This window comes from Mesoplodon densirostris, chromosome 16 (genome assembly GCF_025265405.1).
Source record: "Mesoplodon densirostris isolate mMesDen1 chromosome 16, mMesDen1 primary haplotype, whole genome shotgun sequence".
Lineage (NCBI taxonomy): Eukaryota > Metazoa > Chordata > Mammalia > Artiodactyla > Ziphiidae > Mesoplodon > Mesoplodon densirostris.
The window spans coordinates 35708588-35727140 of NC_082676.1; the positions used below are offsets into that span (position 1 = coordinate 35708588).

The 18553-nt window shown below is 57.2% G+C and overlaps 1 protein-coding gene across 1 annotated transcript; it reads right to left on the reverse strand.

Annotated features, from left to right (window-relative positions):
• Positions 1 to 2036: 2036 nt before the first annotated feature.
• EPHB4 (EPH receptor B4) lies at positions 2037 to 18319 on the reverse strand. The gene is made up of 17 exons (XM_060119921.1): positions 17878 to 18319; positions 15109 to 15179; positions 14567 to 14854; positions 13476 to 13872; positions 12293 to 12448; positions 11777 to 12109; positions 11299 to 11423; positions 10625 to 10790; positions 9219 to 9321; positions 8959 to 9023; positions 8738 to 8851; positions 8369 to 8616; positions 5589 to 5804; positions 5129 to 5278; positions 4522 to 4715; positions 4173 to 4328; positions 2037 to 3095 (listed from the first exon to the last, which is right to left on the reverse strand). Exons 1-17 carry the CDS (start codon positions 17927 to 17929, stop codon positions 2966 to 2968), a joined length of 2964 nt encoding a protein of 987 aa, XP_059975904.1. The 5' UTR covers positions 17930 to 18319; the 3' UTR covers positions 2037 to 2965.
• Positions 18320 to 18553: the final 234 nt, after the last annotated feature.

An 18553-nucleotide genomic window follows, 5' to 3' on the forward strand; every position in this document is an offset into this window, starting at 1 on the left:
GCTGTCTGTCCCTTAGACAAAGCCACGTGAGGGTGGGCCACCCGCCCTCCGGCTTAGGGGATACAGGAGAAAAGATTTCACGCCAGGAATCCTCGTTCTTGGCGGACTTGGCCTCAGAGCTCCCCACCGGCAGGTAGTGAAAGGTGATCCTGAGGTTTTACATTTCTAACGATGAGACTAAGGCGCTGGGCAGAGGCTAAGGACTGGGAATGTGGCTTTTTCCAAAGGGTGAACCGGCCGGCCTGTGACCAAAAGGGCCTTGGGGTTCCTATGGTAACTGAGGGTGGAGTCTGAGGGCTGGCTTGGGAGGAGTTTGGAGCTCCATCCTATTAGGAGTGAGCAGCTCACCTCAGCCAAAGGCCAAAGTGCAAACACTCCCACCCTGACCCCTGTGCCTCGTGCCTCTCACCAGGCAGGTCCTGGGGGAAAGGGTGGGACATCCTGCTTGGGCTCTAAGAAGAAAAAGAAGGTTGTCAACTGGTGGCGCTCAGGATGTGGGACCCCCAGGGACAGGGACGCCAAAACAGGCAGGACCCTGGGTTCTAGAGAGGAATCCTTATTCTGTGCTTGTCCTCCAAATGACCCCAGCAGCCACCTTCATGTAAGGAAGCAAGACCCAAGTTGGTTGGGGAAAGGGCCCCAAGGGAGGGGTGCCCCTGGCCAGGCCGCTCTGCCCCTTAGCTGAGGGGAGCAGCTCACACTCTGGAGCTTGTGACAGGAAGGCTCAGGCATTCTGGAACTGGGCTGGACGTCACGGGGCTCCCAGCGGCATGCCTGCCCCCACTGAGCTCCCTTCTCCTGAGCTTTGACCCTTTGCCTCTCTGTTCTTCATCTATATCCTGCTCCCTTGATGTTGGTTCCTCCCCTCACCCAGCTAAGGTCTCCTTATCTAGCCTGGATGTCTGGTTGGCAGCGAAGGAGGTGGCCTGGACCAGCATCCTCGAGATAGACTTCCTCCTTCCAGAAGTAGGGGGACCCAGACCCCCGCTATCATCAGCAGGACGGACTCCCACCCACCCCCCTTTAGGGGTACAACACCTGGGCCATGTCATCGAGGGAGGGGACAGAGGATTCGAGTATTATACTCCCGAAGGCAGTTGAAGAGGCAGGAAATCAGGGACAGGATCACTGCTGGAGGCTTCCTGGGCTGGGAGAGGCAGAGATTGTGATTTGGGGTCCTGTACTGACCCCAACACAACAGGGGTCAGTTGAGATGCAGAAATGGCAGGGCTGCACCAGCTTGACAAACCTGACCAGGTCCAGGCCTCCCCCTGCAGTTGTCCCCTGGGGCGGGCAGGCTGGGAGACCAAAGATGCTGAGAAAGACTTCAGGGGATTGACCCCCATCCTCATCTCATCTTCCTGTTTGGGAGGGAGAAGTTAGGGGAAGATACTCAGGTGGTTTCCCCTCCCTTCCCAAGAGGCTGGGAGAACCTACCTGGGCAGCATCTTGAAAGGGGGAATTGTCCTCCCAACCCAGCACACTGTCTGTACACGTGTGTGTGTGTGTGTGTGTGTACTTGTGGGGGGTCCACGTCCTCCACTCCAGCCTCTGCCCCTCCTCCACAGCCAATGCAGACACTCCCCCCACATTGCCTCTAAACCAACCCCAGCTGTCAACATCTGGCCCACATCTGTCTCTTTCATGTGACTGGACCTCCACCCGATTCCCCCCTCCCCTGTTCAGAGCTGTAGGGCAGGGCTCTGAGCTCAAGGCCTCCCCTGCCTCACAAAGCCCCCTGCCAGGGCTAGGGAACCAGGGCAGGGGAGGGAGGGCAACCCCATCCCGGAGGTGCCCCAGGCTATTGGCAGAGCCATCTGGAGCCTTTAGAAGCAGCTGCTGATGACTCATCTTCCACTGCCCCCACCCTACCACCTCAAACACACCGTGGGGCTGGGAACCAAGCACCCAGCCCCGTCTCCAGACCTCCAACCCCTCTCAGCCTGGCTCAAAAGCTCCTTCACAGCAGTCCCCACCCTCCACAGAAGTCTATCCCCCCACCCAACCCCACTCTCAATCATCCCCAGAGCCAGGACACTTCCCATTTTCTTTTATTTATACAAAACAATTGTTTTAAATATAATTTAAGAACCCCTCCAAGCACCAGTGTCTGTCTCTTGTTTCTACCACCCCTGCCCCCCACACCCCCTCATGGACACAGCTTAGGGGTACTTGGTGGGGGGCAGGGAAATGTCTGGGGTTGTGGCGTGACCAAGGCACTGTTCTGGAAACACACAACGATGGGTCCCTGTTTCAACTTGGGCAAAGGAGGCAATAAACAGGTCCCCTCTAACACAAAATGTTACAAGGACGGTAAAAAAAAAAAAAAAGGGGAAGGAAAAATAAGACCGAAAACAAAAGATAAAACTCAAAAACCTTCAATATGAAGGCAGCAGATGGGGAAGGGGCATTTACAAGGGAAAACCGAATTCGGTGGACAGCAGCAAGGTTGGCACATCCAAGTCCGATGATTTTGTCACTGGGCCATGACGCCCCTTCCTGCCTCACGACTCGCAGGCTAGTCCCCCCTTCTCTTTGGTCTGCAGGGTCGCTGCCCTTCAAGGTGAGGAGGGGCACCTGGGGGCTCTAATTGGGGATCAGAGGGAGGCCGTGGGGATTGTGCCCAACCACCCCCGGGATGTTGGTAGATTCCGGGCACTTCTTTTCCTCTGGTCAGACCCAATCCCGAGGGAAGGGCTCCCACACCCTCAGTTTGGGGTTCCCCGCTTGGGGAGCGTCAGATTTCTACACTCCCATACGGCAGAATCCCCAAATCCCCCAAATCCTGTCTCTCCAAATTGCCAGCTCCCCGCCCCCATGGGTTCAAAGTGCAATCCAGTGGGGCCCGGGGGTGGGAGCCTCTTGGGTCCCCACCCGATTCTGCCCCAGGAATAAGGGGAGCGGTGTCCCCAGCGTGGGAGTCCCTGATGCTCCAGAGCTGGGGGGCTAGGCGAGGAGGCGCAGGTCAGTACTGGGGCGCTGGTGCTCCCGACCCTCCTGAGGCTCCAGGCTTGGCCTGGGACTTCATGTGCTGGACACTGGCCAGGATTTTTTTCTGATGCCCCGCCAGAGTGACTCCGATTCGGAGCAGGTCCCTGGGGAAGAACGAACAGCTAGGTGAGGCCACTGGGCTCCCGGGTCGGCTCTCCTACCGAAACCCCATCCTCGCCTCGGGACTGTCCGCCAATCAGAATGGCCGGCGGGGAAGGGGGCTGACGCTAATAGTTGCCAGTCAGTTTCCGGAGGATTTAGGAGCCGCCACAGTTCTGCGCAGCCGCAGTAAGGGCCGGGGCTAGGTACCCGCGGGGGTCGAGAAGCAGGAGGTGGGGCGGGCTGAGAGAGAGAGAGAGAGAGAGAAAGAGAAAGAAAGAGCTGGGTGGGTGGAGAGGAAGGGGCGGGAGAAGACAAAAACAAACTGCTCCCAGCCCCACCCTGATGCGGGGAGACAGAGATAAGGAAAAAAGAAGAGGTGAGAAATGGAGGGCAAGAACTCGTGTCAGGGAACCCGTGTCAAGGCGAGGCTGGAGCAAGTCAGGGAGGAGGTGCCCAGATGTGGTGGGGCAGACTGGCCCGGGACCTGCCTTCCAGGGAGAGGGATGGCCTCCTGGACCCTCTGTGTCTGGATTTATATTCCTTCTATTTCTGTGATTCAAACCTGGGGCAAGAAGAGTCGTTGGGAGAGAAATGGAAAGGCAGAAAGGAGGACCAGGGAGAGGCCAGCTAGGGAAAACCAGTATTTGGGAGGCGTTAGAATCATAAAACCATTTAACATTAAAGCTGGAAACGACCTCCAAAACCTAGTCCAACCTTCTCCTTTTATGGGTGGGAAAACATCCAGAGTTGACACATCGTTAATGTGAGAGCAGGGTCTGGAATGCAGATAGATGCACAAAGATAGATACAGATTGCGAGGTGCGAGCGAGATGGCCCCGGGCTGAGATGGTGCAAGGGGGTGAGGCGGGCACAGATGACCGGGAAGAATCCTGGGGCTCTCAGCCGCTGCAGCTGTTACTGCTTTGGCAGGGGAGGGGCTTTAGAAAACAGTTGGCACCAGGAGTTGACCCCAAAGGCCCCTGCTGAAACTGTGGGCCTGATTCTGGTCCCCAGGCACCACACCTCCTGGCAGCTTGGCCCTCAACACTCCCCCACGTCCATCTCCTGCCACAACTTACTCAGTGGAGATCTGGCTGACCAGCTCGAAGGAGCCAAACCCAGCGGCTGCAAAACTTTCTTCGTATCTTCCCATCTTGATGGCTCGAAGCCACTCACCCACAGAGCCAAAAGCTGAATAGTGAGGCTGCCGCTGATCCAGGAGTGGGTGCGAGGCCCTGGGAGGCAAGGATGGGGAGGACACACTGAGAACCAGCCTGTGTCAGGGTGCGGACGCAGAGCCCAGCCCTGGAGAGGTGGACAGGGACCATCCCACATACCACCAAAGGGACGGATACTTCTCGGGGGGCAGCGAGGTTCTCAGGGAATGGCAGAGTGCAGGAAAGAGGGCCCATCCTCTGGGGTCCTCACCCGCCATTCTCGCGGGCCACGATTTTGAGGCTGGCAGGGTTCCGGATCATCTTGTCGAGGGCACTGACCACCTGGGGGAAGCGGGGCCGTGCGTTCCGGTCTTTCTGCCAACAGTCCAGCATAAGCTGATGCAGGGAGGTGGGGCAGTCTGGGGGCGGGGGCAACCGGTAGTCCTGTTCAATGGCATTGATCACCTGGAATGACAGGCAGAAGCACTGGGTGAGGACGTCAGGGAAGACGAGGCTGCCAAAGGACCCCAGGGAAATGGCGACTCAACAGACGCTGGGATGGCTGCTACAGCCCCCCAAGAAGGGCAGATTTGGGGGGTGCTCCTGGCCAGGGCCGAGGCCACTGGCTGTGGCTCAACGTCCCAGAAGCTCTTGAGCTATGATCCAGACATGTAACTTCCCAAGGCTGCCCTCCATCACTGTGTCCTTCTGCGACCAGATAGGCTGTATCGAACTCTTGGATACAGAGATCAGCTCCTCAGAGCGCCACCCTCACCACCTCAAGGACCAAGCAGTGATGAGCTGAGAACCAACTCCCCCCACCACCACCCATATCCCAAGAGAGAGGACGTTCCAGGAAAGCTTGGTAGGACACTTACATCCTGATTGCTCATATCCCAGTATGGCCGTTCCCCAAATGACATGACCTCCCACATCACAATCCCATAGCTCCAGGCATCACTGGCAGATGTGAACTTCCGGAACGCAATGGCCTCAGGGGCTGTCCATCGGATGGGAATCTTTCCTCCCTAAAGATGGGGGAGGAAAAGGTGAGCCGAGGGACTCACAGGACTCAGGCATTCTGCCTCCCACCTTTGCGTTTCCCCCAGCTCGGGCCTCCTTTCTTTCTGGGACCCGAACACCCAGCTCCCCAACTCTTGTTCTTTTCCTAGACACCCGGTAGCCAGGCTCCTTAAGCTGACCCCCCTGCCCCGACAAGGTCTCTCTTACATCCTGTCTTGGACCAGAGCTGTCAATCCCTCAGCCTCCCAACTTTCCAACCTGCCCTGCTCACCTGGCCCTAAGAACCTAGCTCATATGCCTGTGTCCCAGCCTCACCAGAGAGCTCGTGTAGGTGGGATCAGAAGAGTTCTCCTCCAGGAAGCGGGAGAGGCCAAAGTCTGAAACTTTGCAGACAAGGTTGCTGTTGACCAGGATGTTGCGGGCAGCCAGGTCTCGGTGGACGTAGCTCATCTCAGCAAGGTACCGCATGCCCGAAGCGATGCCCCGTAACATGCCCACGAGCTGGATGACGGTGAACTGGCCGTCGTTCAGCTGGAGATGGACATGGCGGGGGCATGGTTCGGACAGCTCACCCACCGCTCCCCCTTTCTTCCATGTTCTAAACAGTATTTGTCCCTCCCAGACCCAACTCGCAGACCCACCTGTAGGACAGGCCTGCTGACATCCCAGGTAAAGCACTCCTTTTTTTTTTTTTTTTTAATTTATTTTTATTTATTTTATTATTTTTTGATTTTATTATTTGAAATCTATAGACGGTTTATTTTATTTTTTGGTCATGCATGCGGGATCTTAGTTCCCCGACCAGGTATCGAACCCGGGCCCCCTGCACTGGGAATGTGGAGTCTTAACCACTGGACCGCCAGGGAAGTCCCTCCCTCCTTTCTTTTACCCTGAGTTCTCTCAGCTCTTACTATGGTATCGTGACACAATGCTTAAAATTGTCCCACTTTCAAATATTCACTTTCAGTCTCTCGTAATTAGATTATAAGGAGACATTTTAAGATTTTCTTCCATTTAACCTAGTACAGTGCTTTACATCCAGGAAATACTCAACAAATGCTTTTGATCTATGTTCTCTTTATTTGACAGCAACAGAGCACTGACAGTTACGAGTGTGCTCTGAAGCCACCCTTCTAACAGGTGGAGATGCATGTGTTGGTGCTGATCCTCCCACAGTCTCACTCAGCCCTCCTGGACCAACTGTATGCAGGATGCAAGAGAACAGTGAGGAATTGGGTGTGATCAGTGACCACAGCACCAAAACCAAGGTCTAAAGCCCGACCTTGAGCTTTATAGAGTTGGCTCTCACCAGGTAAGCCAACCAGTCACGGACAGTTAACTCAGCCCGTCTTCTGGGTTCAGCTAGCATGCAGGGGACCCTCGGCAGCCCTCCAGGGCCAGCAACACAGAGTTCAGAAACCGAATTCTGAATCCATCCTCCAAGCCTGCACCCACCCCACACCTCGCATCTCAGCTGGTGGACTCACTTCCAGACACTCAGGGTAGAGACCTCGGAGTCTCCCGCATCCATGGCTTACAAGTTCTGCTGGCTGTGCCTCCAAAACGCACCCCAAAACAGCCACTTCTGCGCATTCACTGCAGCCCCCATGGCCTGAATAATGCCAGTCTTCTCATTGGCTCCTATCCCTCAGCATCCATCAGAGAGATCTCCTTAAATCACCTCCCTCTCCTGCTGAAATGCTTCCCCTCAGACTTCTAATCACATCCAAATTTCTAAGGTCACGAGGCCCAGCCGCCAACCACAAGGTGATCCACTATCACTCCTCTGCTGACCTGGTTCAGCTTCGCCGGCCTTTCTGCTTCTTAAACAGGCTGGGATCCCGCCCACCCTGGGTTGCTACTCTCTGCCCCCGACACGCTTCCCCCCACCTTCTCATGGCTGGCTTTCTCATCTAACCAAACGTCATCTCTTCTAAGATAGACCCCCTTCCCTTTCCTGCAACCGGACAATGGAACAGACTCCCGTATCCACAAGGGAGGGTCAGGCCATCCTGGCACTACTCCAGGGTCTGCCTCAGCATCCCTCGTGCTGGAAGCTGGGTAGCCTGTGTCTCCTGATGCGGTGCCACGGGAAGTACACGGCTCCCCCTGATGTAGGCTGGCCACAGAAGTTTCATTTTGAACTTATCACAACATTAGACATTGCTTCCCTTACAGGAAACACAGAGAAACAAGCTAGATGACCCCACAAGGAAGAATCCGATAAATCCAGAAGATAAGACATTCAAGTGGACAAGTGGCCCAGCCCTTCAGTGTATCAGAACACCAGCAAGGGACTGTCCTAGATGTAGAAAAGGCTCAAAACAATAACCACAGGTGCAATGCTTGATCCTGAACTGGATGCTGGGACATTTTGGGGACAACTAGAGAACTATGAGTATCAAGTGGGCATTAGGTGATACCAAGGAATTGTAATTCTGTTAAACGCAATGTTACTTTGCTATGTAGAAAAACGTTTTGGGGACTTCCCTCGTGGTCCAGTGGTTAAGACGCCGCACTTCCACTGCAGGGGGAGCGGCTTCGATCCCCGGTCAGGGAAATTCCGCGTGCCGCGTGGAGCGGCCAAAAAAAAAGAAAGTTTTGTTTTTTTCCAGAAGATGCATGGTAAAGTTTAAAAAATAATAAAATTTCATACAATTTTGTTAAGGTAGCAAAAATGAGCTCTTCTCTCTCATTTCTATGATCCTGTTCAATATTTTTTCACATCTGAAATCACGTTTACTTTTTGTAAAACCTTGTTTGTACTTGTTAATCTTCAGTCTCCCCCATTACGCAACCAGCTCTCCAAGAGCAGAGGTGCTCACGGCTCTATCTCCCGAGGCCCAGTACAGGGGCTGGTACACAACGAGGCGCTCAGTAAATATTTGTCACGAGGACAGATGACAACCCCTCCATATCCCAGGGTCAGCCGGCCCCACAGGGAGACCAATCCCAGGACTCAACCTTCCCTGGTGGAGAATGAAGGGTAGAGGGGCGGTGATGCGGGACCCACTGTCTGTCCCGGGCTCTGAGCTCCTTGGCTGCACTGCGGGAGCACAGGGTGGATGCGGAAAGCTGGGAGCAGGGGGTCTCACCCTCAGGAAGGAGTCCAGGGCGCCGTTCTCCATGAACTCGGTGAGAATCATGACGGGCACGCTGTTGGTGACCACGCCCTCCAGGCGGATGATGTTGGGGTGCTCGAACTGGCCCATGATGGAGGCCTCGCTCAGGAACTCCCGCCGCTGCCGCTCCGTGTAGCCGCCCTTCAGGGTCTTGATGGCCACGCAGCTCTCCTTCTTCCCGGGGGCCTTCAGGCGCCCCCGGCACACCTCCCCAAACTCGCCTTCAGGAAGGAGGCCGAGGGTCAGCTCTCCTCCCCTGCCCCCCGACCCCCCCCAGGTCCGGCCCTGCAGTCCCTCCCCCCACCCCACCCCCACCCGGGCACCCAGGCGTCTTCCTCTCACCTGCGCCAATCACCTCTTCAATCTTGACATAGGAGACATCGATCTCTTTTGCAAATTCCCTCACAGCCTCATTAGGGTCTTCATAAGTGAAGGGGTCAATGTAGACCTTAGTACCTGAGGAATCACGCAGGGCTTGTCAGCCACCACTGCATTCAGATGCCCGGGTCCCTGGCTCACAGCTCTCACCCCAGCCCTATCTCCTCGAGGATGGGCCTACCCACCGTGCCCAATGAGATACTGTCCGTGTTTGTCTGAGTATTCAGCTTCTCTCCCGTTGCTCTGCTTCCTGTAGCCGATGGGAAAGAAGAGATAAACTGAGTCACACGTCTCGATGTTCCCAGAGGGGGAGGATGGGAATCAGAGAAGATTCCAGGTGAAAACAGGCTCCCGGGACATCAGGGAAGGCTTGCCCTGGAGCAAGAGGGCAGGTGGCCAGCTACACGGGGCTTCGCAGGGGCCTCCAGGTGCCCAGAGCCCTCACCTGAGGCAAAGGACAGCGATGACGATGACCACGAGGACCAGCACCACGCCCACGACCGCCGTGCCAGCAATCAGGGCCAGCTGCTCCCGCCAGCTCTCATGCTCTGGAGAAGAACTGGTGATGAGGGGGACCCGGCGGGCCCGTGGGCTCCACTCAAGTCCCTCAGGGCAAGCAAAGAAGTTTCCCAGCCTTGGTGGGTTTGATTTTGTTCTGTTATAAATACTGGTAACCACAGAAAGTCCCACTTGAACAGAAGGTTCCAAAGGCTAAAAATGAAAAGGTTCGTAGCCAAAAAGTGGAAATAACCCAAATGTCTATCAACGGACGCGCGGATAAATAAAATGGGCCACAGCCATTCAATGGAGTATTTTTCAGCCACGAGACGGAATGAAGTCCTGATATGTTCTACAACACGGATGAACCTTGAAAACGTTATGCCATGTAAAAGAAGAAGTCAGTCACAAAAGACCGTATTGTATGCCTGCATTTGTATGAAAGATCCAGAACAGGCAAACTACAGAGACAAAAAGTAGACTAGTGTTTGCCAGGGGCTGGGAGGTAATGGAAGAGTTATAAGCATCTCTTTTTGAGGTGCTGAAATGTTCTAAAATTAATTGTGGTGATGGTTGCACAACTCTGTGAATATATTATAAGTTAATGAATTATACATTTTATTTTATTTTTTTTACTTTAAAATTTATTTATTTTTATTTTTGGCTGTGTTGGGTCTTCGTTTCTGTGTGAGGGCTTTCTCTAGTTGTGGCAAGCGGGGACCACTCTTCATCGCGGTGCGCACAGGCCTCTCACTATCGCGGCCTCTCTTGTTGCGGAGCACAGGCTCCAGACGCGCAGGCTCAGTAGTTGTGGCTCACGGGCCTGGTTGCTCTGCGGCATGTGGGATCCTACCAGACCAGGGCTCGAACCCGTGTCCCCTGCATTAGCAGGCAGATTCTCAACCACTGTGCCACCAGGGAGGTCCATGAATTATACATTTTAAATGGGTGAATCATGGTGTATGAGTCATATCTCAATAAAATTGTTTAAAACATTTCAAAGGTTTAGAAAACCACTGGGCCAGCATACAAAAACTATCAAAGTGTCACCTCAGTTAATCCTTGGAGCCCTGTGAGAGAGGCCTCATACATATTTCCATTTTTTTGGATGAGAGAGCTGGGGCTCAGGGGTCAAGTTTTTGCTAAAGGTCACATAGCTGGAGAGCCGCTGAGCTGGCCTTCACACCCAGCTGTTGGTTTTGGTTTCTACATCTTAGCCCCAGGCCAAAATGCCTCGTGGTTGAGAGCAAGGGAAGCATGGGGCTGTGGCTTTGGGGGTCCTGAGGGCAGAGCCAAGGCCTCCCGCCTGGTGGGGTCAGCCAACCCCACCCGCATCCTGCTCCCCGGGCTCACCGTCCAGCTGGGTCTGGCTGTGGTGCTCCTGGCCGAAGGGCCCGTAGCCAGCCTCGGAGCGCGCCCGCACCTGGACCAGGTAGCTGGCTCCCCGCTTCAGTCCCCGCAGCTCTGCCCGGTTCTCCGATGTCTTCAGGAACCGCACACTGCTGGGGCCCTCTGCGCCCTGTTCAGGAGAGGGGACTGGCCGTGAGCCAGGGCCCCCAGATTCCACTGCTCTTTCTGCCTCCCCCTGCCCTGGGCCTCCGTCCCTAGCATCTCTGGCCTGCTGAGTGGCAGGTGAGACCTTTGTGCTCACTTATGTATGCACTGTGCCTTGTGTTTTGCATTAATTATATCATTTAATCCTTGTAGCGTTTCTGTGGGATAGGTTCCATTATCCTAAGCAATTTTTGGGCGTGGGGAGGCCTCGCCGCGTGGCATGCGGGATCTTAGTTCCCCGACCAGGGATCGAACCCATGCCCCCTGCAGTGGAAGCAGAGTCTTAACCACTGGACCGCCAGGGAAGTCCTATCCTAAGCATTTTACAATGAGGATAGTAAGCTCAGAGAGGCCAAGGGGTTGACACAAGGTCACTTAGCTAGGATGTGGCAGGTGACTGCAATTCAGGCGTCCTGGTCCCTGGAGCGGGTCCCACTGCCCACCCCCAACCCTGGGGCGGGGCCTGGTCTCACCTTCTCATGATACTTGACCTCGTAGTCCAGCACTGCCCCGCTGGGTGCCCGGGGAACAGCCCATGCCAGGCTCAAGCTGCTGGGTGATGACCGAGTCACCCTGATGTCGGACACTGGGGGCGGCACTGCGAGAGACAGACACCTTGGGGCCCTTGATCGTGGCAGGTCTGTCTCTCATCTTTCCCAGCTCCTCCTCTACTGGCCACACTTGTCTCGGTCCCCCAGCTGTTTCCGGAATTCCTTCTGGCTCTCTCTGCCCCGTCCTGAACCCTCCAGTCCACCTTTGCATCTTTCTAATTCTCTTTCTGCCTCTTGCCCCAAAGGCCTTGACCCACTCTATTTCCTGGGGATCCCACTCCCAGCTGCTGCCTTTTCCTCCTCAGGCCTTTAGACTGTCCATATCCCTCGCGAGCCTTTCCCACCAACACCTCTCCCATCCGACCACAGGCTGCCCCCTGCCCCCAGCCCCCAGTCTCACCCTCACGGTCAGTGGTGACATTCACAGCCTCAAATGGAACTGGCCCGCTGGCTAAGGAGGACACCCCGTTCACGGCGGTGACCTCGAAGGTATAGGTGAAGTCAGGACGCAACCCACGAATGGCCACCCAGGGCTCCACCAGGTCCCGGGGGCCGGGGTCGAAGGTCAGGTCTCCCCCGCAGGGCGTGCAGGAGCCGCCGGGGCGGCACTCCCGGCACCGGAGCGCATATGTGAGGTCCTCTCGGCCTCCCGACTCGAGGGGGGCGCTCCATTCCAGACGAAGGGAGGAGCCGTTCAGGCGGGGAACCACGCTTCTCGGGGCGGACGGAGGGGCTGCAGGAGACCAGGACATCAGGCAGAGGCTGAGCAGACGGGCAGGGCACGGGCAGTGGGACAGACAGGCAGCCATACTGACGTCTTGTCTTGGCCGGGCACCAGGCCAGGGTCAAGAGGAGGAAGGTGTGGGAGGATGGGACTGGGGTCGGGGGTCCACCCCAGGGGTCACTGGCCACTTACTGGTACAGGGTGCACCTCGGGGGTCTGTGCGGGCCCGGAAGTACCCGATGCGACACTGGCAGACGGGTGAGCCAATGGTGTTGGAGTGGCTGTTGGCTGGGCACGGCTGGCAGGACCCCTCCCCAGATAGGGGCTTGAAGGTGCCCTGAGCACAGGCTGCGAGAAAGCGTCCATCAGAAACTTGCATCAGAGACATTCAGCAGTGGGGTGGGGGATGGGGGATGGGGACCAAAAAAAGGACATTCGGCAGCTATTAAAGTTGCGTGAGGTGCAAAAGGGAGAGCAGGGAGGGAGGAGCTCAGAAACCTCGCCTCTAAGAGGAGAAGACCTCCCTCCAGACCAGGGGTCGGAACCCTGACGTGTACCCAAGGCCACTGCATGGCAGCCTGGTGAAACCCAGACCCCTGCTCCGAGGAATGATTTTAAATGCACACCACAAAATATACAGATTACCAAGAAAACCAAATAACTGAAAATACAGTGATCAAAACATGAAGAAACTTTGCAACACAGCAATGTGTGTGTTTCTGTACTAACAAGATACAGCGGCAAGGCTGACAGGCAAGGAAATACTGAAGTCACGATGAGCGAAAAACAACATTTTGCCATTCTTGCATCATCTCTAATGGGCTGTGAAAACACCCAGGATTTGAATGGGGCCCAAGTCTCAGGTCCTGCTCGACCGCTGGGCCGTGGCTGACACTCCGTAAGAGGAGTGGCCAATTTCAGGTAAAGATGAGTGCAAAGAAATGGTCATTTTTTTTCCCCTTCCACCAAAGTTCACAGATCCCCTACATTCTATCTACAAAACCCAGGTTAAGAAACTCTGCTCTGGAGAAAAGACTACGTGAGAATTCAATATCAGTAAATTAGACGAAACCATAATGAAAAAGACTACAGACCATGAAGCCTTTGTCCTCTGAGTCCAATAAGGTCCCCCAGCCCTGAGGACAGTCCCACAGCCCAGGAAGGAATTGGACATAGTTAGAAGAATGAGTGTGGAAATGATGGAGAGCTCAGAACTGTGCTGGGGGCCCTGAAAACACGCCCTCCAGTAACTGAGTGCCCAGGAGAATAAAGAACTTTTAAAATGGAAATTTAAGAAGTGGATCCAAGAGCAGGGTACCAGCCAGTGCCTCCTGCAGAGATGGGCAAGCTTTGTTGGGGAAGTGCTGGCCCTCACCTCGGCACCTGGTATTCCCCTCGGCGGCCTCAAACCCTGGAGCGCAGCTGCAGCCCGTGACCGGCTGCTCAGCCCACTGGCCATCCTCCCGGCAGTAGAGGCTCGGGCTGGGACCAGGGGCGGGCACGGCATCGGCCACGCAGCTCCCCGCCACGGGCACCACCAGCTCACGAGGCACGGTCTCCGGGAAGCAGGTGAGGTTCACAGTCAGCTGGGCGCACTTCTTATAGAAGAGGTGAAGGGACAGCAGGGCCATGCAGGCGCCCTGGTCCTGGAAGGCCAGATAGAAGCCGGCCTTGGTGAGCGGGCCCAGACGCAGTGTCTTGACGTTCACCTTCCCGGTGGCCTCGGCCCCGGGGCGCTTCCGGGTCAGGTGCTCAGCAGCCACTGTGTCCACCTGCCAGGTTGGGGAAGAGACTCACTGCCGCTGTCCTCCACTCCCCCAGGACCCCGCTGGACTGTCTTCTTCCCAGCTCACCCTCTCCCTGACCTGTCTGGCTCCTGTTCCAGAACCTTCTCTCCACCTTTCCCAACGTACGCTTTCCTGCAGGCCCCAACATTGTCCATTAACACCTGCCGAGCTCCTATGATGCATCCAGCCGCTGTCCTGCACCCCCTTTCTGTGCATTCACTCATCCTACAGACACTTATCAACACCTACTCTGTGCCAGGCCCCGGACTCCACGCCAAGGAAACAGAAATGAAGGAAACACTGATAAGCTAATGATAAATTAAAAGTATGATGAGTGCTAAGGCAGGCGGGACCCCAGGGCAGGGAACATCAGCAAAGTCGTCCCAGGGGGCACCTCGGAGCTGGAAGTTACAAGACGAGGAGTTGGGTGGGAGAGGCAAAGAGAAGGCATTCTAGGGTGAGGCATCAGCTGGTGCAAAGGCAGGGGGCTGTAAAGGGGCGAAGTGTACTCAGAGAATGGGGAAGTGTAGGGAGACCCCAGCACACGGAGTAGAAAGGCTGTTCCACCTAGCAGACCACGGTCTTCCCTCCTCAGACCCGGCCTCTTGCTTCTAGCCCTCAGCACCTCTAGACCACAGGCCGGCCCCAGACCCCACCTTGGCCTGGGGCACCTGGGTACCTTGATGTAGGGGTTCTCCATCCAGGCTGGCGTGTGGGCTGTGGCCGTGTCCGCGTCGCTCTCAAAGTAGAAGACAGTGAAGGTCTCCTTGCAGGAGCGGCCAGCCCGTGGCAGGGAGAGGCACTCCAGCATGGTGAAGCGCAGCGTGGCGTACACGTGCACGGCGCCCCGGCGGGGCACCCAGCCCGTGCGCAGCCAGTGGGCCAGGCCCGGGGCGCGCTGCACGTCACACACCTCGTAGGTCCGGACACTGTGCTGCTCCTCATCCAGGCCGCTCAGCTCCTCCCACTGCGGGGAGAAGGGTGGTCAGCCTGGGGGTTGCTAAGTGGGTGGGTGAAGGTCAGTGCCATAAAGCCACGAGGGGCTGGGGGGACCCCTGGAGAGCAAGGGCTCAGAGGATACCTGCTTCGGCTGCTGCAATGGCTGTGTGTGGTGTGTGTGTGTGCGGTGTGGTATGGTGTGTGTGCGTATGTGTGTGGCCTGGGAAGCAGGAGCACAGGTGGCCCCCCTCCCTCGGTTTCCCTTCAAGCCCCAGCTCTTACCTGTCCCTCCACCTGAGGGAATGTCACCCACTTCAGATCGGCAGTTTCCAATTTTGTGTTCAGTAGGGTCTCTAAGACAGACAGACAGACAGACAGAGTCAGTCAGCGCTTGGGAGAGACACCAGGAAGCCCAGATCCCTGGGAGCTGAGACAGACAGGCTGAGGAGGGGAGCAAGCCCTGCCCTCTGCCCCCCAAGCAAGCCCAGATTTCCAGCCTCTTTTCTGAGTGCCAGCCCCGCCCCTGACAGCTGACAGGCACAGAGCTGACCTCCGGGACTCCCAGATCTAGGCCTCTGTGAACTGCTGTGCCCCAGAGCAGAAGGGGAGACACAGATGCTAAAAGGGGAAAAAGGCAAACAGCTCAGAAAGGGCTAAACTAGAGCCCAGACCTGACCCTCACCCCGAGGTGGGATACAGGGACACCCCTCCCGCCAGGGCCTGCCTCAGCCTCTGCAGTCTGTTCACCGTCCCCACCCCGCTTCAGACCAAACACCCCAGCCCTTCAGATCCTTGAAGGTGGTGCTGACCTCCTGAGGCCCAGCCCTGACCCCCCATTCCCTCCCCACCGGCTAGCTGCCCTCGGAAGAGGAAGTGCTGGAGGCCAGGACGCCTGGGTTCCTGCCCTTGGCCCCTGTCTGCAGAGGCCTCACATCTGGATTTGGTTATGGGAAGGAAAAGGGGAGGAGATTTTAGGGGTGTGTGTATCGGGGGGTGAGCACACCTGGCTCTGCTCTGGCTTCTCTCTGGGGAGGGGCGGGGCGGGGCTCTGCTGGAAGGTGGGGATTAGGAGAAACTGCACAGTCCGCCCCGCCCCCCCTCCGGCTGAGGAGGGTGGGTAGGGGAATCCCCTCGGAGATTTGTGGGTGGGGTGCCGCAGGCCTGCCCTGGGAGGAGCCGAGAGAGGGCCCCCAGGGGAGCCAGCAGCACACCTGGGACCAGGCCCCCCCCCCCACTGGTGGGAGCTGCAGGAGAGAAGGGAAGGCAGGTGGGTGGGTAGCCTCCTCCCAGGGACCAGGTGATATCCACGGAGGGCAAGGGGTCAGGCGGGACCCCGGCCAGGCAGCTGGGGGTGAGGCCTGGGCCCCCATGGATGGCAGGAGACAGCCCAGCACGCTGGGGACAGGATGCCCGGGTTCTGGGAAGGGGGCGGATAGAGACTGCCGTCTCCACCCTCCATTGTTCCAGACTGGATGGTGTTTTCCTGTCTCCAATTTACACACTGTCTCTGTTTCAGGCTGTCCCAGGCGCTCTGAGCGGCTCACTTTCTCTCACCCTCTCTCCGTCTTGCCGGCCTCCCTCTCTCTTTGATCTGTCACTTCTTTTGCCTCTCACCTCTCTTTCCCACTCTCCATCCACCTCCATTTCTCTTTCTGACTGTCACTCTGCTTTCTGTCTCCCACCTTTCACCATCCCAGGGGCACAGAGCCTTGGATAAAAGACTGAACTCTTGTCTCAGTCTCCTCATCTGTAAAATGGGAGCAACAATACATCCCACCCACAGGGTTGTTGGAACCATGAAAACATAAAGCAGTCAGCATGGGCCTCGGGCCCGGAAAGCAGTGAGGTGATAGAAATTAGAAGTTACTCCCTGTTCCTCTTTGCATCTTTCTTCCCCTCTCACCACACATCATCCCGACGGGTTTTCTCTCTGCTTTACCTTCCCCTCTCTCTCCCCCAGTTCTTTCCCCATCTTTCCCCGAGCCCAGCAAGTCTCTCCTCTTCCCCCACACCCAGCCTTTGATCTCCAGCCCAGAGCAGCACTGCCCAGCCTGGGGGAGAGGGGTTTCTAACTGCCTTTGATTCCTTCTCCTCAGTAGCCCCCCATGGCCCACTCCCCAGAGACCCCTTTGATTCCAGGCAGTGAAGGAGGGGAAGGAGGCAGCTCATTGAAAGGAGATTAGGGCCATGGGAGGAGGGTTTATAGGGCTCTTGGCTCCCCCTCTAGGGGCTGGGGGGAGAGCAGAGACTCATGGATAAAGTAACATTTTGCCCGGGGGGGGGAATGCAGAAAAAATAGAAGTTTAAGAGAGACAAGTAGACAGTAGTTAAGCTGAGTTCAGGGGACACGAGGACTGTGTAGGTCAGTTTCTGACGGCCTAGGGTTAGAGGAAAGGACTCTGGTGGGACTGGGACAGGGTCTAGATAGTATTTAAAGGGCTGGGGTGCAGCTTGGGGAAACCAGGGAAGGGGCCTCCCTGGCGCAGGGGCCATGGCTTTGGGAGAGATTTGGAGGTTTGGAGTGTGAGTGCAGAAGGTGGCCATCCCCACGGCGGTGTGTGGAATTGTAGGGTCAAGGTGTGAATGCTCCGGAATGGGGGGGCGGGCCAGTTTTATGGCCTAGCACAAAGTTCTGCCTTGTCCTCTTGTTCCTCCAGAAATGTTTCCTCCTGTTTGGCAGAGGTGGGAGGAGGGGACAGAAACTTTGGAGAGAGTTTCGAAGATTGGAGTAGAAAACTGGAGAGAAAAGGAAAGGCTGCCAAGGGCGTCTGGAGTCAGGAGTAAGAGTGCGGGGAGCCGAGACCGGGGCATGTCCCGGGACGGAGCTCGCCTCCATCTCTTTCCCAAACAAAAGAAAACTCCACTCCCCGCTGGGCCGCCTCCTCCCCGCCCCCCTCCCGGGCTAGCACTATTGGTCCGGAGTGTTCGCTGTTGGGGTGCCGGGTTTGGGGGAGACAGATGTTGGCCCTTCCACCCCGAGGCCCATCTTCGGGGGGCCCCAGAAGTGGCGGGGGGCCCCAGAAGTGGCGGGGTGACCCCAAGGAAACTCACCTTCTAAAGCGGCTACAAGCGAAGCCCAGCAGAGCAGAGCCCGGAGCTCCATGGCGCCGCCTCACTCTGGTTGGATCCGATCCGAGTTTGGGGGGCGCTAGCCCCCCCAGGTCTAACCCCCCCCCGAGCGGGTGGACGTCGACTCCCCGCGCTGAACTCGGTCGGGGCCCTCAGCGCGGGCCCATGCGGGCGCTCCGGGCACCCGGTGGCGGCGCCCAGGTGTGGCCCCGCGTCCCAGCCGCGCGCGCAGACGGGAGGGCGGGGGCGTCCTGGCAGCGGTCGCGCCGGGCGCGAGCAGAGCAAGACGTGGCTGCAGTCGGGGTCCCGCCCCGGGTGGCTGGGGGTGGGCCGGCCGCTCGCGGTCTTCCCCCCTCCCTGGAGTGGCGCTGCTCGCGCCGCCGGGCCGACTGCGCTTCGCGCCGGCAGGGAGGGTGGGAGCGGAGCAGGGACTGGAGCGGGAGGGAGGGGACTGCGTCGCGGGGCCGAGCAGGCTGGAGCTGGGCCGGGCGGCGCCTGGCCGGGGAAGGAGGGGCGCGCGGGGGGCGGGGGGAGGTACCCCCCAGCCCGGGCTAGGCGAGGGGGCCGGGGCGTGCTGATTGGAGCACGCGCTGCTGAATAATTCATGAGGGAAGCGGAGCGGGGCGTAGAGCTGAGCAGGTCGGGAAGTTGGGAGAAA